Source organism: Pleurodeles waltl, chromosome 10 (assembly GCF_031143425.1).
Source record: "Pleurodeles waltl isolate 20211129_DDA chromosome 10, aPleWal1.hap1.20221129, whole genome shotgun sequence".
NCBI lineage: Eukaryota > Metazoa > Chordata > Amphibia > Caudata > Salamandridae > Pleurodeles > Pleurodeles waltl.
Window position 1 is genome coordinate 1,003,091,446 of NC_090449.1, and position 27,511 is coordinate 1,003,118,956.

Sequence of the window (27,511 nt, forward strand, 5' to 3'; positions counted from 1 at the left end):
AAAGACTCCATCCAGTGGCCAGGGTACAAAGTAGACCTGATCTGGTCCAGATTGAACATTTTGAACTTATTCTTCCTCAGGAAGGTATTCGGAGGTGGAAGATCGAAGATAGGCCTGAAACTTCCATCCCTTTAAGTTACAAGGCAATAGCAAGAGTAACAACCCCACCTCTGCCCAAGTCGGATATCACCTCAATGGCATCTTCAAAGAGTAACAAGTGCAGCTCCTGTAAAAGGATGGAAAGGTGCTTTTCCGAGATCTGTTCTAGTGTGGAAGGAAGAGTTGGTGGTGAGGACAGAAACAGAGGGCATAGCCATTTTGAGCAACTTGTAAGACCTATCTGTCAGACATGACTGATTGCCAACCTGTGAGGAAATGATGAATCCTGCCCCCACCAGTTGGGCATACACCTCTAAGGTAAAAATAAATTGGCTTGGTGGTCGTTATAGTAGGGAACGAGCACCTGTATAACTCTGAATGTTTGAAATTGATTTCAGGAACTGCTTGGTACGAGTCAACAACCCCAAGGAGCATGCTTTAACTTTGCTACATATAAAGTGCTCCAATGTAGAGTCTGCCTTCTCTCCGAAGAGGGTGGACCCATCACAAGGTATGTCATTTAGGGACATCAGAGAATAATGTGGTTTACATGTTGTGAATGTCTACGAGGGTCAACAATGGTATTAACTCCCCTACCCAAGGTACCTGTAGTATCCTAGCTTATCTGGATGACATATTTTGCCACGTCCTGCCAATCACTGTCTGGGCCAAAAAAAGACCATAAGATCTTCTGGAACCACAAGCAGGATCTCGCTGGCCGTGCCCCACGTGGCATATGTGTAGCCCTCTGGAAGATACACCGCATTCGCGGACACCAGATTGCCAAACAGGCGGAAGAAAATATATGTTTGTCAAATTATCTGGAAGAGTGGTCGGAAAGAAGTTTGGATTTAATTTAATGGTGGAGGCATGCACAATAAAACTTTCTGGGCTTGTTGAGAATCTTCGAATCAGCAGCCACTGATCTGTGATGTATAGCCATCTGCCTATTCACAAACGAGCAATAATAAGTCTTCGTCCAAGTAGCCACCAAAGTGTCTGAGAGAGCGTAATTTAAATAAAGAGCTATGAATTCACAGGCCCAGGCTGCAGAATTTCAGTGAGAACATTAGTTTTGGTTTCAATGGACGGTGGCTATATTTCTAGTGCCTCCGATGCTGTTTCCAAATCACCAATGCAGACAAGGCACTCTCTTCCATTGGAGGCCAAGTATTGAGTCAAGCTCTGGCTCAGGAGAGGTTTCACATCTGTTGATGTTCTGCAAATCATCAGTATAATATGTAGGAAACAAACTTTCCCCAACCATACCCATCAGTATCAGCCACAACTTGCAGTGCCCTCCGTTCTGGCACAGGGCCAGATTAGGAATGAAAAACATAATGGAGCCTCGGTTGGTAGTTGTAATGTGGCAGACGCACAGGGTTAGAGTGAATTATGACCTGTTATGCCTTTGTGTTCAAGAAAGCAACATCGGTCGTGCTCTATCTAAAGTCAGCTCGGGGTCCGACATTACAGCCAATACTGGATCATTCTCTGGCACCAGTGATGTCTGTGTTGGCATGGCAGGGCCCAGAGTGGATCATGGGGCCAAAGTGAGAATCTGTAGAGGAGTCAGTATGGGTCTCGAAACAGGTCCCATGGGGATGCAAAGGAGGTCAGAGGAGGGACACTGACGGTAAACCCTACTGGAAGCCGATGTGGTCTAAGGGGGCACGAAGGTGCATCAAAAGCCCACCGAAAGTTTGTGTCCTTGCCTCTTTGAAGGCCTCAACTTGCTGCAGGGTTGACAATGGCCTCAAAAATTCAGGGCACGTTGGTAACAACTGAGGAATTGGATCAGTGGCCGGAGTTGCAACTCACATCGCAATGCCTGCACACCTTGCTGGATCCAAAGTGGCAGGATAGGGTTGAGTTGCTTTGCTTTCTTATGCTTGTGCTTGACCTTGCACTTCAAATTATTGGAGGGCTTTGAGTGTGAAGCTGAGTGGTCCAGGGAGCGGCCTCTGGACGGAGCCAGAGCCCGTGCCTTGAAGCATGAGCAGGATCTGCAGACTGCCTTCGGATGCATGAGAACGCAGTTATCACCCAATTTAAGAGTTGTGTTTCAAACCCAAACACCAAAGACACTTAATTCGATCAGTGATGAATATCGTTCTCCTGCAGTTGAAGCACAGCTTGAAAACTCTCATTTTTGGTGGACACGCACAGGGGTGGCACCTACATCCACGTCTGATCCGTCACTCCAGAGCAGCAAAGCACCAACACATAGCAGAACTGGACCAAGTAATATCCCGCAGGTGCATTACTATGGAAATGCTTTTGGGGATCGAGTCTGGCACCTGGGAAATATTTTAAGGTGAGGAACCTGCGGTTAGAGGTATCCATCACAACATTTCTTTTGATGTTGTGAAAGTGCAGACACTGCATCTCTCACAAAAATAATGCCCAGCAACATATGAAAGACCATGGATTTTTTTGCTGTGTTTGGCTCAGGGGCATTTCAGTTTGTCTAGTGTGGGCTAACAGGACCCTCGTGCATGCTTTACCTCTGAACGCAAATAAGGTTTTTGCAATTGGGCTGTCCCTCTGCTGAAGATTTGCCAATGTTTTTTTATTATTATTTAAACGTTCTGTGTTAGTAAAATATTCAGAAATTAAAACGTATTACAGTTAAAACAGCAAACACCGTACTTTGAAACCCAATTAAAAAAAAAAACAGCCCCATAAAATAGAATTCAACAACAATAATCATTAAAAAAAGTTTCCTTTGGTTTGGCGCCACATCATAATCGATCCAACCTTGAGCTGTAAAGTGCAATTATACAGTCCTGCGAGACATGCCTCCTAGAGGCTGTAGACATACCATGGTATACAACTGTCTTCCAAAAGAAGTGCAGTAGGGACAAGGAATTGCACTCAGCCTTAGGCACAAAGCGGAGAAAAATTCATTTAGTTTAGGGAACAATTAGACTGAGATCTTAAGACTATGAAAATACCAATACAACGAAATTACAGGTAACATACAGATCATTCCATAGAACCTTTATATACAGCGGACTTACTAATAAAGTGCTTCGAGGGTGCAATAAAACCAGAAAAGTGCACCATAACTTGGGTACAGAAAGCATACTTTGAACAGCATGCAGGACCATTCACGTTTAAAAAAAAAAAGTTGGACTAAATTAATACACCCAAAAAGCTTCACAACCAAAAAGCAAGGCTTACATAAGCCTGAAACCCCATACATTAAGAGTACGTTATGCATAGCAAACCATTCTGAACTCCTGTCACGGCAGAACACCGCTTCTTATTGTTAGACACTGCCACACGAAGACAGCAATAGTATGGCAGGCCAACTGGCCTCAATGTGTAACAAAAATTGCACTGCAGGTCTGCGTTGTCTAAAATCATATATTTTAAGTGGCACCATCAAGCTTATCCAGGAGACATTGTAAAACAGACAAAAGAACATGATGTGCAAGGTAGTTTGGGTAGATTTTCCGTCACAAAGGTCTAACGCCTTAAGGGTGTGACACTTTCAGGGGGTAACCCAACATAGGAGGCAAATAGTTGAAAAGGAACCTGGTAAGAACAAAACGATGCTGTTATTATTGGGTGACAGACAGATAAGGTTGCAAACCTGCGTACAAAGACACTGAATTAACAGGTAAGTACAACTTTATTTTTATTAATCACCAATATCTTTCCAGCAGCGTTCGCCAAAGCTTTCTGCTTCAGCTTTGACTTACTGCAGATCAAACGGGATTGTGGTGAGGAAAATAGATCAGGGAGCCCTTTTTCCTCCAAGGTCCGTTTAATATATGAAAGCCAAGGTATGCCAGAGCTGCAACTAATTTCAAGTAGTCCTCAAAGACATTTTGGGTTAGGGTTGCGGTTTCCCGTGTCTAAATTGAGTGCCACGGGGGTGGGGGTGGGGGTGGGATTAGTTTAATTTTATCTGCAATACAGGGAATACCTAGCTCGTCATGGCACACAGGTTTAGGACAACTGCGTGGGACTGACAGAAGTTTTTTAAATAAAAGCATTCTCAGGTAGCTGAATCTCGTGGGTGGCAGCCATACCCCAAAAACACATGCACCGCACGTAGCTATCACCACAGACGTTGCCAAGTAATTAGTCAGCAGCTCTTTCACTGGCTTCGGGCCTAGTTTTTTGCTAAAAGTTTGCAGAACAAAGATTGTCTTAACTAGTATGGACACTTTATTTGACATCATCGTCTTCCACGAATATTTGACATCAAAGAAGATACCCAAATAGGAGAAGGATGGGCTGTCATCCACTTTAGAATTGCTTATATAAAAAACAGGGATCTTCTTTCGTTTCCATCCACATTTCATTGTATAGGTCTTGTTTCCATTGGCCCACAGATCTAATTCCTGCATAAAGGTGGTATAGTCCTCTATTAGGGTTTGCAGTGCCCACGCAGTTCTTGCCAGTAGCACTGCATTGTCTGCATGAAGAGGTATTGGAAGAGGACCTGTTCCAATGTATGGGATATCAACAGCGCTCTCCACCAATGCGGATTCATCTATATTTGTGTACAGGGAGAAAAGGAAGAGGCAAAAACGCACCTTTGCCTAACCCCTTGTTTAATCCTAGATGGTAAAGTGCACTCGCCCTCTCTACCATAACAGACACAGGCACTCACCTCAGAATACAGCGCCCTGATGAAAGTAAGAATGGCAACCTCAATATCCATCTCCAACATAACTGCCCAGAGCTTGGAGTGCGAAACACAATCAAACGCCACCAAGAGGTCCATAAACGGCAGGTATATGGGACCATTCCGTACTGAGCATCAGGCAGTGGTTCTTTATCCAGGTGGAGACCCTCTTCATGCAGTTGCGGAAGTTGGTTTTCGTAGTGATGGAGTCTGCTGAGAGCGAGAGGATGAGCTGTATGTCGTCCGCATAGGAGGCTATATTGATGTTGTGGGTTCTGACAATGTCTGCGAAAGGAGTCATGTAGATGTTGAAGAGAGTGGAACTGAGGGAGGAGCCTTGAGGGACGCTGCAGATGGTATGCTTGGGTTGTGAAGTGACTGGAGAGAGCCAGACTCTTTGGGTGTGCCCTGAGAAAAAGGATGAAATCCAATTGAGCCCATCGTCTGATTCCGATCTATCTCAGTCGTTGGATGAGTGTGATATGGGAGTCAGTATTGAAGGCTGCGGAGAGGTCCAGCAGGATTAGGGTGGCCGATTCTCCTTTGTCGAGCTGAATGCGGATGTTGTCTGTGAAGGGTCCAGCAGGCTGTTTCTTTCTAGGTGCTGCATGAATTGGAGGTTGATGGCTTTCTCCAGGACTTTGTCTGGGAATAGGAGCAGAGTGATGTTATGGTAGTTCTGGAGATCGGTGGGGTCTGGCTTCTTGAGGAGAGGTCTTACATTTTCATGTTTCCAGGTATCCGGGAAGGTGGCTGTAGTGATGGAAGTGTGGAGGATGGTGGTAAGCTGGAGTATGATCTTGTTGCTTGCTAGGTTGAAGAGTCGGTGAGGGCAGGAGTTGGGTGGGTGCCCCTGAGTGGATGGAGTTCATAAGCGTGTTTGTGTTCGGGTGTGGTGAGCAGATCCCATGCAGTGAGCGGATAGATGACAGCCGTAGTGGGTGTGGTTTCAGGGCAGTCAGCAGGTCTCAATCCAGCATGTCAGGGCCTTCTTCTTAGTGGCTTTAAACTGGTGGTGGTAGTTGCTGAAGGACGTTTTGTAGGTGGCCCGGTCTAGGTTGTTACAGGTGGTCCGCCACTTTCTTCCCAGTTGTTTCCATACGTGTTTCACCACACTGAGTGCTGGGGTATACCAACTGGCCTGTCTATTGGGTCTGTGCAGTCTGGCCGGTTTGGTGTGTGCCACTTGGTCCACAGCGCAGGTGATCCAGAACCTGATTTACTCTACTGCCAGGTTGAGGTCTGCAGTGAAGTTGGGTAGGGTGGTGCCGAGTGTGTGTTCCAGTTGTGTTGGGTGACCTTGGTCAAGCTGCGGTGGGGCAAGCGCTGTGGTTGTTGGAAGTGGTGTGGTGGGGTCTGGCAATGGTGAAATGCCCGACGAGTGATCTGACCAGGTGAGCTCTGTGCTGTGGCTGTAGCTGCTTCTGTTGCTGGACGTAAAAATGGGGTCCAACATGTGCCCTGCTTCGTGCGTGGGGCCTGTGACAAGTTGTTTGAGGACTGCATTGTCCATTCATTCGAGGAGGTCTGTAGAGTTGTTGTCTGTGGGGTCGTTGAGGTGGAAGTTGAGATCTCCCAGGAAGAGGTAGTGTTTGGATTCAATGGCGAGTGGGGTAATGAATTCAGCAATGGCGTTGCTGATGCCAGTTCGTGGTTGTGGGGGTCTGTGGGCGAGTCTACCTTTGAAAATTGTATTGTCATCGGGGTGGACCCGAAAGCTCATGTCCTCCATGAATGTCGTGGTCTCGTCTTCTGTGTTGGTGCAATCTATGTATTCTTTGTGAATAATCGTGATGCCACCTCCATATTTGTTGTTGCAGTTGCGGTGCTTCATCTTGTAGCTGCTGGGTGTGGCGATGACAATATTTAGGGAGTAAGCGGGGATGAGTTAGGTCTCTGCAATGAAGGCTACATCGAGTGAGAGGGTGCTGATGGTGTCCCAGGCTTCTGTGGTGTGGTTGCAGAGTGATCTCGCACGGATCAGTATGCAGCTTAGTTGCTCCAGGGCAGGGGCCGGCCAGCAGGGGTGGCGTGGCGTGGGTCACTGTGGTGGAGGTCAATCTTGGAGTGGAGGTGAAGCAGCAGTGGATGCAGGTGAAAGGTCCTGCTGTGGTGCGGGGAGCTGCGAGGTAGCAGTTGTTGTTTTGGCCGGGAATGAGATGGATGAGGCCTGCAGCGGAGTATCCATGGGGGTGCGGCAAGCCAGGGTTCATGGTCCTAACAGAGGTCCAGGTGCGGATGGGTGCAGACGGACTTGCCTTTGGCACGCCAGCACCGTGCCCCCGTTGTTGCCTTCATTTTGTAGGTCAGGGATAGGGACGGGGCTCAGGTGAGGCGGGAAGAACGGGAGGAGGGCGGGAAATGGAAAATGTGGGAGAAAAGCAGCACAAGGGTGAGCAGTGCTGTCCTGGACCCAGCAGACCTTGTAGATGTCCCTGGAGGCCTGGGATGGCAGAAGAAGCCTGGGCAGCAATAGCCTGGTTAGTGAGGCAGCAGGAGGAGCTGGCAAATCCTACCCTGGAATGAGGCTTACCCGCCCCCTCCAAGAACAGCCTACATGACAGTTGTGCATGGTCATTGAAACCCAGAAAAGTAACAACAAAGTCATCTATACCTTGGAGGCTAGGACATCATTGATTGTAGAGGAACAATCTGCACCCCTAAAAGTGGGAGAAAAACTGCCTGGTTGATCAGTCCCCTCACTTACCATGACATGCTCGTCATGCTCAAAGTGCACAGTTGTCGTCTATTAAATCACAAACTGGTTTATTAACCTTTGGAGAGTGGTGGGCATTGAAATCACCCACCAAAAACAGCTTTAGAGCTTTATGACGATCATTTCGAATGGAACTTATGGTTGCCTCAAGTTCGACCACAACCTGTGAGGCATGACCATCAAAACGATCATTATAATAGTTAACTATTAACCCAATCCCTGGCCACATCGCAGATTAGGCAGTGAAAATATGTTGAGCCATTAATACATTTTATCACCACCCCAGCAAGAGTGTTTTCAATCAGCGTGAGAAGACCCCCTTTTGCTCTGCCAGGAGGTGAAGGAACTGATGGGGATTGAAATGTGCTAAACCCATCCAGGTAACTAGGGTCAATCTCCCAAGTTTCTTGTAAACAAATCATCTAGTCCCTGACCACTGATGCAATCCAGTCTGACTCCCCTAGCATTTTTCTCAACCCTGCAATATTCCAGGTTAAGATCTTAGCAGGGTTAAAACTATTGACCCTTTCCTCAACATTGGTCAACCCAAGACTCTGTATACTCTCTTTACTGGAAGGTACCACTGGATTTGTGGGCGTAATCTGTCAGTCGCATCCCGCTAAGCCTTCCAATGGAGCATATTTGTTACTAAGTGCCACCCTGAAAGAACCCTGCATCTTGACCTGAACATTATGAGGGCCCTCCTGATGAAGCTCCTCCTGCATACAAAGTGTGTGGAGGAAGGGGAGATTATAAGGTTTATAAAAGTATCCCAGGGGAGAACAGATATAAGAGTGCCTCTTAAAGAAGAAGATGGGGGAAAAGACCTTAAAAGGTCCGAGATCAGTCTAGGGTTACTAAAGTTTACCACTAAGCACTCATCTGGGAGTGTTTTGGGGGAGGGACCAACCCACTCCACCCTGCTCACCATCAAGATGTGTTCAGATAGGGGTTACTTGTGCCCACTAAATTTTGTTAGCCAGTGAAGGACTTTTAAAATTAGCTGGCCTGTGGACTTGGTCGGTACCAGCTCAAGTCTGAGGGCATTCACTATAATTACCAGGTATGTGCATGATGCTGTAACACTTCAGCACCCCTTACTAGGTTCTCCTTTCTCATCACTCTAGATTCCATCCCCTTACTAGAGGCAAAAAACCCTTGGCCCTTTCTTCTGCAACACCATTGGGAATCGCTGGCACGTTTCGGGTTGAAGACCGGATGGGGATTGTGGACATCTGAGGTGGCAGAGTACACTTAGTCTGAGACACACCTGGCATAGTCCCTCCTCCCGCCAACCTGCGTATTACAACTGGTGGGGGGTGTTGGTTGTGTAGGTTTTAAGCTTGAAGTGAAACTACTGCAGGGCTTCAGGATGGCATGAGTAGAAGCCGGGAAAACCTCATGGGTTGAACTAGGCTTAGCCATACTAGGTAAGTTTGACAGCTTTTCCTCAATAGACTCAAGGCGGTCATGTAGCGGAATAATATATGCTTTGACCATACCCTCTAGCATGCTATATGTGCCGAAGTGCCATCCTGCTTGGATTTGTCCCCGTTACATGTTTGTGTCACCTTCTTGCACAAGGGGCCAACTTTCTTCTTTTTTACTGGGGGCTCAGAATCAGCACAAGGAGAAGTGTCAGGATGGAGTATGCTGTCCAACCTTAAAGCGGAAATGAGCAGAAATGCACAGGGGGCATTTACAGAACTGCTAGGGCCCAGAGGGTCAGTCAAACCGTCAAAAGCGAGTGAATGACCCCTTACTTCCTCCATGGAAAGATGTCTTTTGGAGAGTTCAATCTTCCTTGAGAGAATCCCTCGAGAGAACTCCTGCTGCGCCCAAGGATGAGTCAATGGTGGTTATCGCATCTCTTCCTCCTGCGGCTCACAGTGCAGTCTTCCTTGTTCCCATATTTCTACTAGCAGTGGGGTGGGGTTGATGGGGGGTGGAGAGCTGGGGGAAGGGGCTGTCTCACAATAGTTAAAATACAAAACCTAAGGGCACAGAACTCCGGGACAAGAGCAGGTAAGCATTAGGCAGGCATTTAGATGAGCAACTCCTTTGCCCAGTTATAAACCAGCTAAGTCAACTTGGGCCTGTTAAAGTCGCTCAAGCGGCATTCATAGAGAAAGACATGTGGAAAGTAGGGGCGTGTGTAAAATCAAGTAGTGCAATTAGAACCATGTAGCTCAATATAGCCAATTAACAATATGGCAGCCCGAAGCACTATTCAAATGAGATCCAGCCAAGCAGGGTCGGTCACTTACCTCCTCCTCCCACTTGTCTTGCTGAAATATGCCACCTCCACACACGGCTGCAGCCACACCACACTATGATGGGCAATAAATCAATGGGTAATAAGTCAATGGAGTCGATGGAGCCTCTGTTTCAGTGCTCTGAGGGCCTGCTCGGGATAACGGCCAGGAGTCCAAGAGCTCAACGTCAACGGACAACTGACCCGCTTCCTGGAGGACAACAACATGCTAGACATCTCCCAATCCGGATTCCGTAAGAACCACAGCACCGAGACCGCAGTCATCGCCGCAACCGACGACATCAGGACCATGCTCCACAAAGGCGAAACCGCTGCCCTCATCCTTCTAGACCTCTCGGCCACCTTCAACACCATCTGTCACCACACTCTCCGCACACGCCTCTACGACGCTGGGATCCGCCACAAGGCCCTGGACTGGATCACATCCTTCCGCTCCGGCAGAACTCAGAGTCCGCCTCCCTCCATTCCTGTCTGAAGCCACCAAGACCATCTGCGGCATTCCCCAAGGATCCTCTCTCAGCCCAACTCTTTTTAACATCTACATGGCTCCACTCGCCAACATCGTCCAATCTCACAACCTCAACATCGTTTCCTACGCAGACAACACCCAGCAGATCCTCTCGCTAACCAAGGATCCCGCCACCGCAAAAACCAAGCTCCAAAACGGACTGCACTCCATCGCCAACTGGATGGATAAGAGCCGCCTCAAACTGAACTCGGACAAGACTGAGATCCTTATCCTCGGCTCCAACCGCTTTGCATGGAACAACTCCTGGTGGCCAGCCACCTTAGGGACCGCACCAACACTCACCACCCACGCACGGACGCAACCTAGGTTTCATCCTAGATTCATCGCTCACCATGACCCAGCAAGTCAACGCCATCTCATCTTCGTGCTTCAACACCCTCTGCATGCTTCGCAAGATCTTCAGATGGATCCCCATCGAAACCAGAAGGACGGTCACCCACGCTCTCGTCAGCAGCAGACTGGACTACGGCAACGCACTCTATGCGGGAACAACGGCCAAACTCCAGAAGAAACTGCAACGAATACAGAACGCCTCCGCAAGCATCATTCTCAACATCCACGCCGCAACATCTCAGCCCACCTCAGAGATCTACACTGGCTTCCCGTCAACAAGAGGATCACCTTCAAGCTCCTCATCCATGCCCACAAAGCTCTCCACAATGCAGGCCCTGCCTACCTCAACGAGCGACTCTCCTTCCACGCTCTCATCAGCCAACTCCACTCCGCCAACCTCGCCCTCGCCACCGTTCCTCACATCCATCGACCTACAGCTGGCGGCAGATCCTTCTCCCACCTTGCCGCCAAGATGTGGAACTCCCTCCCCGTTCACCTACGCCTCAAGTTTTGGTTATTCGAGCAGTAGCAACCCTTCCCCCCCCCCCCCGCGCCTTGAGACCCTAGCGGGTGAGTAGCACGCTTTACAAATATTGATTGATTGATTGAGCTGGCCATATCATGACACAACAACTGCTGTGGCTCGCACCTGAACTGGAAACGCAGAACAGCACCCGAAGCCCTATTGCCCTGCCTTACACCCGGACCTGTCTGTCTCCACAGGCGAGCCGGTACAATGGTGGCAGACGTCAGCAAAACTTAGTTGGCAGCAGCCAAACTGGGAGGGGCCCTCAACAGGGGTGACCACAGCACACTCAAAACAGACTCAGGAGTCAGGAGACTTAGGAGAGCTTGAGCCTATCCAATGAAGTGCAGCAGCTGCGTCCTTCCTTCCTCATGGCTTCCGTGGCAGGAGACGTGTGTGGGCGGACACGAGCACGGCAACAGGGGGAGGAGACCACTGCAATTTTTTTTTCTTCAGAAAAGCAGTGTTAATGTTATTGTGTTCTCTCTTTCTAGTACTGTTGATAGTTAACATCTCTCTAGCAGCTTCATGGAATAGGTCATTGTTTCAATGGACTTATCTCTGTGCAATTTTGTGAAAGTTGGAGAAATTGACTATAGGGAAGATTTCCCCTAAAGCATCATGGATGAAAGCTATCAAATTCAATTACCTCACTGCAGTCCGTGGGCTTGTAAAAGACTTCTCTGATTAGGCCTCCGTGTTTAAGCATAAATGCATTAGCATAATTTGGAGCCCAGGAAGGATAATTGGTGTCTGCTTAATATGTGTGTAAATATACGAAGCACATCTTTTGATAAAAACGTGCAGCAAATAGAAAGGAGGCCTAGAGAGAACCGTGCAGTGCTGCAAGTAAGAAACAGTACTTAAAACAGGTTTTTCAACTCCAAGGCACATAAACTAATCAAAAGATCTTCGCTCTCTTTCTCACTTCAAGGAACACCTTTTACTAGCAATTTTCCATCCACCTAAACACATGTTTTGCCATCTAGAGAATCAGTAATTTTAACTTATGAAAGTGTACTTACAGCAGTTTTATACGCACATTCTATATAAAACACTAGGTTCTGTATAAAATGGACCTCATCCAGGCTGAAGACAATGTGAAGACCTAAATGAGAGAGAGAAAAGCAGACATAAAAAAAACAGTTCACATTTTGATCCACAATGGCATGTGCAAATTCAGTACAATGTTTGTATATAGACCTTTTGTAATTCTTGGTGTTTTCAGTCACTAATAATCAAAGAATGGTAAGTTAGTGTGCCTGTACCTCTTTACTTCGCACTGTCCCTTGAGTGAACACTGCAGCATCATTATAACAACCAATAACCCATAGTGTCCCTGAAAGAACTTATTCAATATAAACATACCCTGGGAAAATCAATGGTTACCTATAGCGAGCAAGAAATCCATAGGTCGTGTATGAAGATGGAACACAACTAAGAATATTACATGAGAAACGCTTCTACCTCAGTAGAGAGGAAAATCCAGAGAATAACAAAAGCTTCATGAACCAATGGAAGAAAGGGAATTCATATAATAGAAGAACAAGTTACATACCTTCTGTAACACTTTTTCTAGTAGAGAGTCTACCTAAACGCATATGAGACTGAATCCAGAAAGTCTAGAGTAGTACCTCTATTTGCCAGTGGATGGCGCTGTTTGGCAGTGACATGCACTGGGTGTATATAGGCGCCACTTTGAGGCAATGACGGTTTTTTTCATAATTATTTCCATACCAAAAAAAACTGGAAATCAAGTTAGACTGAGTGTTCCTACCAGTGAGCCAAATGTAAGAAAATGTTATAGTGAAAAGCCCATTTCGCGAACAAGAAGGATGGGCAGGCCAGGGAGAAATCTGCAGTTTGACTGAGTCTCTACCAGAAAAAGCAATACCTTAGGCAACTAACTTGTTCTTTCGGTAGATATTTCTAACTACAGATTCCTCCCCCTAGAATAGAAACCCAAGCAATAGCTCTTTGGAGATGAGTAAAACGGCTCAAACTAGTAAGTCCTGGAGGCCCGATAGGGCAAAATGCTCTTCCCCACAGACCTGACTATTAATGCAGGAGGTGTTTCGTGAACATGTGGAAGGACGCCCACATAGCAGCTTGGCAAATGTCCAGTACAGGTGCCCTGCACGCTAATGTAGTAGCATGCAGACTTGGCCCTAGAGAATGTGCCTGCAGTGCCTCAGGAGTCTGTCTTTTAGCTAATGCATAGCAGATCTTGATGCAGAGTACAATCCATAGAGAGATCGCCTGTTACTGCACACCTTGCCCCAGTGTACTCAATGAAGACTTCATCGTCCACCCAATGGTCTTTGGTGTGATTGAGGTGGAAAGAGAGCTCTCTTTAGGTACAGGCGACTGAGTCTCTCCCACTCCCTAGAAAGATGAGGTGGGGTGAAAAATGTGGGAAGCATGATGTTTTGGCTAACAGGTGAGGAAGTGACCAACGTTGGGAAAATTGAGGCACGCATCCAAAGAGCTAGTTTATCTTGGTAAAAGCTGGTGTACAGATGGTTAACTGAAAAGGCTTGAAGCTCACTAACCGTCCTGGGCGATGTAATGGTCACCAAGAAGGGCATCTTCTGAGAAGTCTGAGCGGGCAACTACACAGGGGCTTGAACAGTGAACCCATAAGAAACATTAGGATGAAATTAAGTTTCCACTGTGACGATGAAAGGGGTAGGAGGAAAACAATGTTGTAAGCCTTTGAGAAAACGGGTCACAACGGGTCACTTAAACAGTGTGGGCTGATCTAACAAAGAAAAAAAGCAGGTATAGACGAAAGATAACCTTTAATGGTGACCTGGGCAAAGTCTTGCAGGGTTAATGACTGCAAAAACAAACAAAAAATCTCCGGACAAAGGGGCTGAAAGCAGATCAACATGATGAGATGAGCTCTAAGCTACAAATATGTCCCAATGGCAGGCATATACAGTCTTTCTTGAGCAATGCCTGGCTGCCAAGATGACATCACAGATATTAGGAGGCAGATCATCGGCATTCAATTGTCGCCGCCTAATCTCCAAGCCTGAAGATGGAGCATGCGTAGGTCAGGGTGTAGAACCATGCCCTGGTGCTCTAACAGAAGATCCTCCTGAAGAGGTACCCTGCTTGGAGAACAGATGTTCATGCTCACTGAGTTCGGGATATCAATCTCTCCTTGCCCAGTCTGGAGCCACTAGAATGACTTGGGCGGACCGGTCCTGATCTTCTTCAGAACTCAGTGCAGGAGCAGTATCAGCGTAAAGGCATACAGGAGTCCAGGGTTCAGTCTAAACAGAGCGAGAGGCACTTTAGAGACTACAAAATGCAGGACAAGGCTTGTTCTTGGTGATGACAAATATATCAAGTCAGTGTTCCCTCATTCTCTGAAGAGACCCTGCTCCACCTTCTGTGTAGGCGCCATTCTAAATCTGCAAGGTTCATCAGCCCTAAAGTTCAAAGATCCCGCCAAGTGCTGCACGACCACGATGATGTTCTGACGCTTCAGCCAGCCCCAGAAGTGCATGGTCTTCTGGCACAGAGTCCACAACCCCACTCTGCCGGTTTTTTACAATACTACATGGTGGTAGTGTTGTTTATGAATGCGAATGCCTCCCTTGGATGGATGGGAGGAAGGTTTCTATGTCTAGCCAATCACCCTCAGTGCCATAACACTGATGTGGAGCTGGGTCTCTGCGGAGACCTTAGTCCTCTGACCTGCAGCGCTCCCAAGTGGCCACCATAACCCAAACGCAATGTATCGGTCAACACTGTCAGTTCCCGGTGGTGAAGGAAGGGGTCTCCTTCGAAACATGGACAAGGTCTGAGATTCCCTTGATGCTGCATCCACTAGGACTTCTGGTCCCACTGCACAGCCAGCATGTGCCACCAGGCGTGCTTTACTAGCAAGATGCAGGAAGCCATCAGACACAGCAGCCTCAGAGTCAGACTCACCAAAATCCAGAACAGAGGTTGAAACGTCTGGATCATAGCTCGAATATTCAGGACTCTCTCTACTCTGGAGGGCAGGCGTGGAACTGCACTGTGTACAGAGCAGCTCTCATGAAAAGAAGTATCTGAGATAGAGTCAGGAGTGACTTCAGTATGTTGATAGTGAACCCCAGCAAATGCAGGAGGTTTGGCATAGTCTAGAGGTGGGTGATGACTGCCTGGGGTAAGCCAACCTTCAGCAGCCATGTGTCGATGTGGGGAGGAGACTGGGATGCTGAATCTCCAAAAGTGAGCTGCAACCACTGCCATCACTTTCATGAACACCCGGAGGGAACTGGTGAGGACAAAGTGAAGAACAGCTACTTAGACATGCTTGTGTTGCACTGTGAACAACAGGTAACACCCGTGGGTTTGCAGGGTGGGAATGTGAAAGTAAGTGTTCTGAAAGTCCAATGCTACCATCCAGTCTCTAGGGTACAAGGCAGACAATAGGTGAGCATGTTGAATTTCTCTTTCGTCAAAAAGGCATTGAGGAGGTGCAGATCTAGTATGGGGAAAGGCCGCACTCCTTTTTCAGCACCAGAAAGTAGCAGGAATAGCAACCACATCCAACTCCTGTCACGGGCACTCTCTCAATGGCTCCTTTGGACAACAGAGCACACACTACCTGACGGAGGGAGCACGAAGATATGTTCCTCTGTCGGCCGTCTGGGGATAGTGGCAAAGGCAGAAGGGTTTCCACAAAGGGAAGAGCGCAACTCCACAGGACAATTTATAGTACACACTTGTCTAATGTCATTGACAGGGGCAGCTCCTCTGCTAAGGCGGAAGATCGTTGCCCCACTGGATTGTGGGGAAAGGAAAAATAAAATGATAATAATGTGATGTTATTATCATTTTATTTTCCCTAGGATTAAGGGGCGGGGCTGGAGGGAGGGGGGCCGGAGTAGGGCTTTTGCTGCACAAAGTGCGCATATCTGTTTGGCCAGTTGGCCAGCCGTGTCTGGCTGGCCAAACAAACATGCGCACTTTGCATGTTCTCTACTCAACTGTATTGCACAGACGAGTGGAGAACATGCCCAGGCTCCCACTCCCACTCTGAGAGGCAAAGCAGGCTGCTCAGACCAATCACTATGCTGCTGGGTAGGAACCTGTGTGCAGTCAGGAAGAGGACGAGGACGGATGGGAGACAAACGCGTCTCCCCAAAGGTAAGCTTTTTTATTTTTGTCAGCACTTCCCCACCAACGCCCCCCACCCCTGTCCCGCCACCCCCATTGAGTGTCAGCCGCCATTGGATATTGCTTGCATTGGGGTAGATAGTGCTTGATTCTGTCACGAACAGCATGGCTGTGCAGTGTGAAGTGCATGCTAAAGGGGCTTATAGGCTGTAGCAGCCAGAGGGGCGGGGGGACTGGTGATACGCTGGCATTGGTTTCTGCATCCTCTGTGGTAGGTGTGCTCATGCCCACAAAAAAGCTGGGAGGCCTGCTAACTTTGGAGGTATGGCTGGTACTGTGGGCACAGCTAGGAAAGCTAACCGTAGCCATGGGAGGTGCCAAAGAAGGAGTGTGGCTGGCGCAACACCTGGAAAAAAACCCATAGATCTGGCAATAGACAGACTTTCCTTAAAGCACTCAAGCTCTGAATCCACCTTATCAACGAACAGGTGAGAACCATCAAAGGGCATATCTTTTAGAGTCGACTGGACATCCCCCAAGAAGTCAGCTGATTGGAACCAGTTGTGGTGTGTACTGCCACCATGAAGGTCACAGGCCAATCAAGTGAATCAGCGGTGTCCAACCCACACTGAATGGAGAGCTTTGCTGTGTCTCTACCATCAATAAAGGCCTGATTTAGAATAACCGGGATTATGGGTGCACTTGCGTGACCTTGCCCCACAATATGTGGAAGTATGCAAGCAGCATGCAGTGTTCACCAACCACAATGCTAGGTTGGTGGAAAGGAAGATTCTTTTTCCGAAAGGTGCCCAGCCTCCTCGATTCCTTGTCCAAAGAAGCAGTGGGGAATGAACTGGGAAGAAGTATGGTGGTAGAGGCCTGCACCATCGAGGCTCCCGGGCATTGGGTGAGGAAAGCTGGGTCCCTGGAGGGTTAGGGGGAGGGGGGGTTAGCTATGGGCAATCATCCTGTGCACTGGATCACCTGCAGAGGGGTTGGCTCCAGGAGAGTGACTCGTTAAAAGGAAGAAGGCGTTCCAAAGGGGACAGACCTGGAGCACCTTTAAGAAGTTGGTTGTAACCTGGATGGAGGGAACTTGCAGGTCGAGGACCTCCACCACCCTCCTCAACATCATAAGGAAGGATGCGCCTACCCCTGTGGCAAGGCCCAAAGATGAGACCAGGCTAGCACCTGTTAACCACTCTATTCCAGCAGCATCACACAGCTCTTGGGACCAGTTGTTGTCTTGGTAGGGACAGGCCATCTCGTGAAAGAGTCATAGAACTGGTAGGTGTAGTCATTGTCACCCCCAACACTGCCTTAAAAGTCCAATTCCACACCAGGTCTGTCAAATACCAGTAGCAGCATGTCTAAAGGAGACGATTGACGTAGACAGCGTCGGGGTTAACGCTGAGCAGTGCTAAATTTACGTAAGACAAGACAATGAGATCTGAGTATTCTGGGGCGCCGGAGACATCGGTGAATTTTAGTGTGGCATTGGAAGGACACACTCCAGCCTTGGCCTCCGTGCTGAAGTTGGTGCAGAGGCAGATCCAGAGGGCTCGTTGTGAGCAAGCTTGCCAGAGGTACCCCAGCTGGTGCATCTTCCAGAGCCTGAGGATGTGCCAGAGGGAGCAGGGACCCAAAATGGAGTACATGGCCACATATAACCTTTTAATTTGTGCAGGGGTTGTTCTGGCTCGGGGGAAGTCGATAAGGTGCTGAGAGCATTCCTCCTCTGGTGCAGGCAAAATTGAGGCTTAGAAGCACGAGATCGAGGGGGAAGAAGGCAAAGGGCACCTGAACTTCTTGTTCTTCTTTGACTTTAGCAACACAAAAGGATGATGGAGTGCTGAAACTTTTCAAACACTCACCCCCAGTCACAGATCTGGGTTTAATCCATCGTTCTTTTGCTCACCATGACACCCCAGTTTAGATCCAGCCATATGCAAATCAGTCTTAATCCTGTTTCCCATGGGAACAGTCCAGTCCGAACTACCGACCAGGCCAACCCTGGACTGGAAACAAGCATCCTTGGACCGTTTCCAGGGTATCATCCCTCATCAGCTAGGCTAGCTTGAACACAGTGTGCAATGGACCAACGTCTGGTCATACCCTGGCCACTTAGGGTGACTTTAGCAACACAAAAGGATGATGGACGGAGTGCTGAAACCTTTCAAACACTCACCCCCAGTCACAGATCTGGGTTTAGTCCATTGTTCTTTTGCTCACCATGCCACCCCAGTTTGGACCCAGCTATATGCAAATCAGTCTTGACCCTGTTCCCCATGACTTACCAGACTTCAATGACAACGACATGTACTTCGACGATGACCGATCGCGAGGCGAGCTTCCTGACTGGGGCTTAGATCTTTCCTGGGATAGCGGCCGGGGACTATGTGGTGCCTTCATGTGCGCGCTGCTAGGAGCTTCCTGGCTTGCTCCCAGATCGTCTTCGGATGTATCAACTGACTGTCGTCACAAGCCCAGGAGTTGTGGTCTGATTCCAGACACCAAAGACAGACCAAGGGTGGATCAGAAACAGACATCTATCTGTGACATTGCCCAAAAGGCTTAAAACCAGTGGGTTTGGTAGATGACAAAGAATCAGATTCAACAAAGGAGTCTCATATAAGGGGTCTTAAGTGGGATTTATTACAATTTTTCACATCTCTTACCTGAGAGACAAATTAAATAAGATTAGCTTCTGCAAAAGAAGAATGCAAGTGTTTGGAAAGAAAGATTCGGCAGTTTGCACCCATGAAACAACCAGGAAAATGAAGCTAAATTGATTGTAAACTAGGTTTACTGTTAAAGAGATGAACTTGAGCATGGTCCACACAAACGAGCATCAAGTAAAATAGAATGTTAGGGATTATTCATTTTGCAATCAAAAGAGAAAACCTGCAAGAAGAATGGAAATGAGACAAGCCGAAGTGATGGCAGTAAAGGAAAACAGAGGGTATTGAGTCCTGCTGGCCAGAAGCACCACCGGCTTTTTGTCAGTGGTAGAGTGGAGCAATTAAATATTTTGAATATTGTGGCTGTTTTTTTCATTATTATTTAATCCCGTTCTGACAGAGGGATAAAATATAAGCCCAGTCATATGATACTACCATAAGGCACAATGTTCATCTCTTGATTGTGGGTTAGACATCTTCCTACCATTTATTACGCGGATGTTCAAGATGAATAAGGAGACACATGCTGATTAACCAAGGGAGATTTTGTTTAACATGTGTTGATCTCTTACTGCAGGGATTCTATCTAGCGTTCCTTTGTACTTGAAGTGTTGTACTTGGCTTCTTCAAATCCATGACATATCATATAATTTCTGCAGTAAGTTAAAACGATGCACTCATCACCGACCCTTCTTTGTGCAATAACCATGGTAGATCTACTCCTATTTCCATAGACAAAACCAAAGTCCTTAGGGGTCTACATTTGGTGCCCTCATATGTCTATGGGGTATAGATGCCCTCTTTGGAGTTTGGTACTGATAATGTATTGGATAGAAAAGTGCTCTATATCTCCCAGATCAAAAAGCCACAAACCAGAACTCTTTAGGAGTCACTCTGCTAAGGAAATGCTACTCACCCACAAGCCATGTATTCTTTGTGGCAGGCAGCATGCAAGCTCCTAAACTCAATGGGGGAAAAACACTCTTAAGAAAGCAACATAAATGTAGGACAGCACAAGGTTTGGGTTGGTGACCCCACAAGTCACTCTTACTATACCATACAGAAGACACTAAAGACTCTGAATTTAAGTATACAAAATACGAGGGCGTGGCTAGGCCATGAGCAATGGTGGGTGTGTAAGTGAAGCACACCTGCTCCTACTGAACACCATGGGTCGACATCCGCTGCATGAAACAGACACACCAGCCCTCTAGGAGGTTGGATGCCATCCGGCTGGTCACCGATCCCCATGACTAGGGAGAATCAGAAGAAGCATAACCTGCAGCAACAGAAGAGGGACGAAACAGTGGCTCTCTCTATGAAGCTGTTGGGTGTGGACAGCAGCGTGGACACTTAAGCTAGGCCCCAGTAAGAAGGACACGGAGAGCGGGCCCCCCCTCGAGCCGCGCTGGCTTTCTACGGCCTGCTCATACGGCAGAGGGGGCTTCTGGAGGCTCACTGTTATTGACGTTGCCGGGGTCCTGAGGGCGTGGATTCCGGGAACCATGTGGAGCACTGCAGGAGGAGCAATAGGGGTGGGTCCTAGATCCTGAGACTGCCACCCACGCTGCACAGATGACTGCAGAGCACAGCAGTGAGGAGACTTTCATCAGGGGTGGGAAGGAGGAATGAGCTGCTCCACTGAAGAAAAACCCTGGCTCTACAGATAGCCACTCACCATACTCTACACAGTGGGCCTTGACCTGGAGACAGGGATCCCTCCTTCACCCTAATATTGGAACACTGACCAACGGGGGCTGTTCCACCCCTAGGGTTGCACCTGAAGAGCATACAAACGACAACACATGACCTATGCGCCTGACGCCCACACCAGGTGTGCAGTGAAGTTGTTGGGACTTGTCCAGTGACCTCCTGCCAATCCACCTGGCGCTACACGCACACAGCAACTGAAATTAAGACAGTGATCACCTGGCTGGGGAAGGGACGAGCCCCAAGCTTTGAGGCTAGAGATGAGCAAACCTGGGGACTATAGCGTCCCCAGAGGTGTGGCGGGAGGATAAAACTATGGCTCCGGCGTTGTCAACATGCACCACCCAGAGTGACAGCAACAAGTCTGACTGTATCCTCCAGGTCAAAAGGGACTCATGCATGGCCTTGGAACAAAAAACAGTGCAATCGCCATTGATGTAGGGTTGCTGAGAGCTGACTACAGGAGGCTTACTGACAGGGTAGAAGAAGCCAAGTTGAGACCTGCTACACTGTGGCTGTAAGTGTCTACTCCACAAAACCAGATGAATGAAATACGCCGGGAACTGTGGCTCCTGCAAAACAGAGTGGAGGACGCAGAACGATGATCCAGACGCAATAAGATTAGATTAACAGAACTATATGAGAGCACAGAAAGACACTCTGTAGAGTTCTTTTTGGAAGACTGGTTGCATAAGGCGGTGCTCCTCAACTCTCAGTCTAAATATTTTACTGTGGTACAACGCACAAAGAGTGCCCACCGGACCGCTACCCCGGGTGCCTCCGAAGAACACTGATCACCAGATTACTAAAGTACTGCAACAGAGATGCCACCCTTCGAAGAGCCAGAATACATGGCCCAGGGGACGTGGAAGGACACATATCTTCCCAGAGTATATGCACTGGTGCAGAGGAGACAGAGCTTTCTGGAGGTGAAGCGGGTGTGGAGAATCCTGGAGTTCCAATATGGTCTGATCTGCCCAGCGAAGCTGAGAATTAAGTCTCAAAATAAGTCTCACGTTTTCTTCACCCCAGAGGAATTCTGGGGATAGCTGGAAGACAAAGGCCACTATGTCTCCCTGATACGTCATGACAGGTCTGATACCACCGGAGGAGACTTTAATGATGCAAACCACAATGGCCATCCGGGGCACCTACAAAGGAACAAGCAGCAGTGTAATGGGCATCCCTGATCTTGGATATCTGCATAAGATGTGAACTGAACAGCATGACATGATGAAGCAACAGAGAAGCCAGTGAGGGTGACAGATTCTCCCGATGTTGGACCTACTTGTCACCCTAGACTCACAGATGAATTGATATGAATCCCTTCTTGCATACCACAAAACACAAATTAAACTGTGTAGGTTATGGCTGGGCATGACGGGCTGCGACCCATGGCATCCTACAGCAGAGGAGAGTAAGTATTGTGATGGCCGATCTCATGGTCAGCCCCACCATCAGAACACTGTGGATATGCACGTATACGAGGACTAATGTTGAGTTTTTGGTTTTGCATTTGATTTCGTTATTGGTAATTAAGATGGTGAAAGTCCAATTGGCTCTGACCAGGGCACAAGGGGATACTTGTGGCTATACACAATATTACTCATGCAGTCCTAGACACACAATACATTTGAAACACTTAGTATGGGATGCACTGCCTGTGCATCGATCCCAGGAAAGCGAACAAGCATATGCTTCCTCTTTGATCAGGTAACATGTCCCATAGATAAGTTCCTCATACAGAATGTACTTGGTCTGGGCTCAACCGTGAAACGCCAAAGGGTATGTTCTTTCCTCCACAGGCAGAAAGTACAGTTTGCTTGCCTGCATGAGACACATAGGATTAGAATTAGAAAAACTTGGCAAAACAGTGTTTTATGCCTTTTCGCAAAAGGATATGGGTGATCCCCAGGGCCCGCTTGTGGTACACTGGACTGCTGTAGACCCTGAGGGTTGATTCACCATAATAGATGGGGCTTTAGATGGAATCAATATTTTGAAAGTTAACATCTATGTCCCCAATGCCAGACACTTCCACTACCTTAAATCTCTCACAGTGCATCGAACACCAAGACAGCTCTAATCACCGCAACAGACACTATGCATTGAGCACCGAAACAGCTTTGATTGCTGCAACATACAAAACCCGTACCCTACTCGACAGAAGAGAATCAGCCGTACTGTTCCTGCTCGACCTCTCTGCAGCCCTCGACACAGTCTCCCACCACACACTCATCGACAGATTACACCAGACTCGAATCACAGACTATGCGCTTAGATGGATTGCATCCTTTCTCACAGAGCACACCTAGAAAGTCCGTCTCCGTCCCTTCACCTCGTAAGCCAAGAACACCATCTGCGGCGTCCCCCAAGGCTCATCCCTCAGCCCAATCCTCTTCAATGTCTACATGATACCACTTGCAGACATTGTCAGTATCGCACAACATCAACATCATCTCCTACATCAACAATACACAGCTTACGTCTACTCAACATGCTTTCACATGCACTGCAAGACTCCTCAACACCAGGAAGACGGTGACGCAGACTCATTACCAGCCAACTAGACTACGGCAACGGACTTTATGCAGGCATTACACCAAACAGTGAGTGATGTAATATGTGAGGTCATAAGCAGTGCATTACGGGAGTGCCAGTTAAAGTTAGCTGAGGTACCTATAGCTGCTGAATTTCTATGGCTTTGTATGAGTAAATTCAGAACCTAACTATAACGTCCATGTAACCTTTGGTTTTTCAGTGAATATATCTCTAATATATATATATGTATATATATATATATATATATAAGGAAAATGTCACTTACCCAGTGTACATCTGTTCGTGGCATTAGTCGCTGCAGATTCACATGCTCTGCACATCCTGCCATCTGGTGTTGGGCTCGGAGTGTTACAAGTTGTTTTTCTTCGAAGAAGTCTTTGAGTCACGAGACCGAGGGACTCCTCCCATTTCGACTCCATTGCGCATTGGCGTCGACTCCATCTTAGATTGTTTTCCCCGCAGAGGGTGAGGTAGGAGTTGTGTATGCTAGTAATAGTGCCCATGCAATGGAGTGAATGCGTATGTACATAATGAAGTTTCAAGTAATATATTTACAAATGTACAAATGTTTAAGATCTACTTCTAAACGGCTACAGGCTCCCGGGGAGGCGGGTGGGCGCATGTGAATCTGCAGCGACTAATGCCACGAACAGATGTACACTGGGTAAGTGACATTTTCCATTCTATGGCATGTGTAGCTGCAGATACACATGCTGTGCATAGACTAGTAAGCAGTTATCTCCCCAAAAGCGGTGGTTCAGCCTGTAGGAGTTGAAGTAGTTTGAAATAATGTTCTTAGTACAGCTTGACCTACTGTTGCTTGTTGTGCAGTTAACACATCTACACAGTAGTGCTTGGTAAATGTATGAGGCGTAGACCATGTTGCTGCCTTACATATTTCGTTCATTGGAATATTTCCTAGAAAGGCCATGGTAGCACCCTTCTTTCTGGTTGGTGTGCCTTTGGTGTAATAGGCAGTTCTCTTTTAGCTTTAAGATAGCAGGTTTGAATGCACTTAACTATCCATCTAGCAATGCCTTGTTTTGAAATTGGATTTCCTGTATGAGGTTTTTGAAAGGCGATAAATAGTTGTTTTGTCTTTTGAATTAGTTTTGTTCTGTCAATGTAGTACATTAGTGCTCTTTTGATGTCCAATGTATGTAGTGCTCTTTCAGCTACAGAATCTGGCTGTGGGAAGAACACTGGTAATTCTACCGTTTGATTCAAGTGGAACAGTGAGATTACTTTTGGTAAAAATTTAGGATTGGTCCGTAGAACAACTTTATTCTTGTGTATTTGAATAAATGGTTCTTGAATGGTAAATGCTTGAATTTCATTCACTCTTCTTAGAGATGTGATGGCAATTAGAAATGCTACTTTCCACGTTAAGTATTGCATTTCACAAGAGTGCATGGGCTCAAAAGGTGGACCCATGAGTCGTGTTAAGACAATGTTGAGGTTCCATGAAGGAACTGGTGGTGTTCTTGGTGGTATAATTCTCTTTAGGCCTTCCATAAACGCTTTTATGGCTGGTATCCTAAACAATGAAGTTGAGTGCGTAATTTGCAGGTAAGCTGAAATTGCCGTAAGATGTATTTTAATGGAAGAGAAAGCTAGTTTTGATTTTTGCAAATGTAGTAAGTATCCTACTATCTCTTTTGCAGATGCGTGTAAAGGTTGAATTTGATTATTATGTAATAAACAAATCTTTTCCACTTATTTGCATAGCAGTGTCTAGTGGTAGGTTTTCTAGCTTGTTTTATGACTTCCATACATTCCTGTGTGAGGTCTAAGTGCCCGAATTCTAGGATTTCAGGAGCCAAATTGCTAGATTCAGCGATGCTGGATTTGGATGTCTGATCTGTTGTTTGTGTTGTGTTAACAGATCTGGTCTGTTTGGCAGTTTGACATGAGGTACTACTGATAGGTCTAGTAGTGTTGTGTACCAAGGTTGCCTTGCCCATGTTGGTGCTATTAGTATGAGTTTGAGTTTGTTTTGACTCAACTTGTTTACTAGATATGGAAGAAGTGGGAGAGGGGGAAAAGCGTACGCAAATATCCCTGACCAGTTCATCCATAGTGCATTGCCCTAAGACTGATGTTGTGGGTACCTGGATGCGAAGTTTTGGCATTTTGAGTTTTCTTTTGTTGCAAATAGATCTATTTGTGGCGTTCCCCACATTCTGAAGTAAGTGTTCAGTATTTGGGGGTGAATTTCCCATTCGTGGATCTGTTGGTGATCCCGAGAGCGATTGTCTGCTAACTGATTCTGAATCCCTGGAATAAACTGTGCTATTAGGAGAATGTGGTTGTGAATCGCCCAATGCCATATTTTTTGTGTTAGGAGACACAACTGTGTCGAGTGTGTTCCTCCCTGTTTGTTTAGGTAATACATTGTTGTCATGTTGTCTGTTTTTACAAGAGTGTATTTGTGGGTTATTATGGGTTGAAATGCTTTGAGCGCTAGAAACACAGCTAACAGTTCTAAGTGGTTTATATGAAACTGTCTTTGCTGAATGTCCCATTGTCCTTGGATGCTGTGCTGATTGAGGTGTGCTCCCCACCCTGTCATGGATGCATCTGTCGTTATTACGTATTGTGGCACTGGGTCTTGAAAAGGCCGCCCTTGGTTTAAATTTATACTGTTCCACCATTGAAGCGAGATGTATGTTTGGCGGTCTATCAACACCAGATCTAGAAGTTGACCCTGTGCCTGTGACCACTGTGATGCTAGGCACTGTTGTAAGGGCTGCATGTGCAACCTTGCGTTTGGGACAATGGCTATGCATGAGGACATCATGCCTAGGAGTTTCATTACTAATTTGACCTGTATCTTTTGGTTTGGATACATGGCTTGTATTACATTGTGGAATGTTTGGACTCTTTGTGGACTTGGAGTGGCAATTCCTTTTACTGTGTTGATTGTTGCTCCTAGGTATTGCTGTGTTTGACACGGCAGAAGGTGTGACTTTGAGTAATTGATTGAGAAACCTAGTTTGTGTAGGGTTTCTATGACATAATTTGTGTGTTGTGAACACTGTATTTGCGTGTTGGTTTTGATTAACCAATCATCTAGGTACGGGAACACATGTATTTGCTGCCTTCTGATATGTGCAGCTACTACTGCTAGACATTTTGTAAAAACTCTTGGCGCAGTCGTTATTCCGAATGGCAACACTTTGAATTGGTAATGTATCCCTTGGAATACAAACCTTAGATACTTTCTGTGTGAAGGATGTATTGGTATATGGAAATATGCATCCTTTAGATCCAGTGTTGTCATGTAGTCTTGTTGTTTGAGCAGTGGGATTACTTCTTGTAATGTAACCATGTGAAAGTGGTCTGATTTGATGCATGTATTTAATATTCTGAGATCTAGTATAGGTGTTAGAGTTTTGTCTTTTTTGGGTATCAGAAAGTACAGTGAGTAAACTCCTGTGTTTAGTTCTTGTTTTGGTACTAATTCTATTGCCTCTTTTTGGAGCAATGCTTGAAATTCTAATCCTAGAAGATTTATATGTTGTTTTGACATACTGTGTGTTTTCGGTGGGACTGTTGGAGGGAATTCGAGGAATGCAATAACCATGCTGGATAATTGCTAGTACCCAAGTATCTGTTGTTATCTCCTCCCAATGTTTGTAAAATTGGCTTAGTCTCCCCCCCACAGGTGTTATGTGATGGGGATGTGTGACTTGTAAGTCACTGCTTATCTTGAGGACTTTTGGGGCTTTGGAATTTTCCTCTATTTTTTTGGAATTGTCCCCCTCTATATTGCCCCCGAAAACTTCCCCGCTGATATTGGCTTTGGTAAGTGGGCCTTGTTTGTGATGTTGTGGTTTCTGTAGGTTGTCCTCGAAACCCTCCCCTAAAAGGTGTTTTGTGAAATGTGCCTCTGCTTTGCGGGGAGTAGAGTGCGCCCATGGCTTTTGCTGTATCAGTGTCTTTCTTGAGTTTATCAATAGCAGTGTCGACTTCCGGCCCAAACAACTGCTGTTCATTAAATGGCATATTTAGCACGGCTTGTTGAATTTCTGGCTTGAAACCTGACGTGCGCAGCCATGCGTGCCTTCTTATTGTTATTGCAGTATTTACTGTCCTTGCAGCCGTATCTGCTGCATCCATTGAAGACCGTATCTGATTATTAGAGATACTTTGTCCTTCTTCCACAACTTGTTGTGCTCTTTTTTGGAACTCCTTGAGTAAGTGTTCTATCAAATGTTGCATCTCATCCCAGTGAGCTCTATCATATCTTGCCAAAAGTGCTTGTGAATTGGCAATGCGCCATTGGTTTGCTGCTTGTGCTGCAACCCTTTT

At 46.8% G+C, this 27,511-nt stretch overlaps 1 protein-coding gene across 2 annotated transcripts in view; it reads right to left on the reverse strand.

Moving 5' to 3' along the window:
* Positions 1-27,511, reverse strand: part of PHKA1 (phosphorylase kinase regulatory subunit alpha 1) — a 967,577-nt gene that overhangs the window by 783,027 nt on the left and 157,039 nt on the right. For both annotated transcript variants that reach the window (XM_069211854.1, XM_069211853.1), the window contains exon 5: positions 12,149-12,231. In XM_069211854.1, coding sequence (XP_069067955.1) covers positions 12,149-12,231 — 83 coding nt within the window. The remainder of the gene's footprint in view (positions 1-12,148; positions 12,232-27,511) is intronic.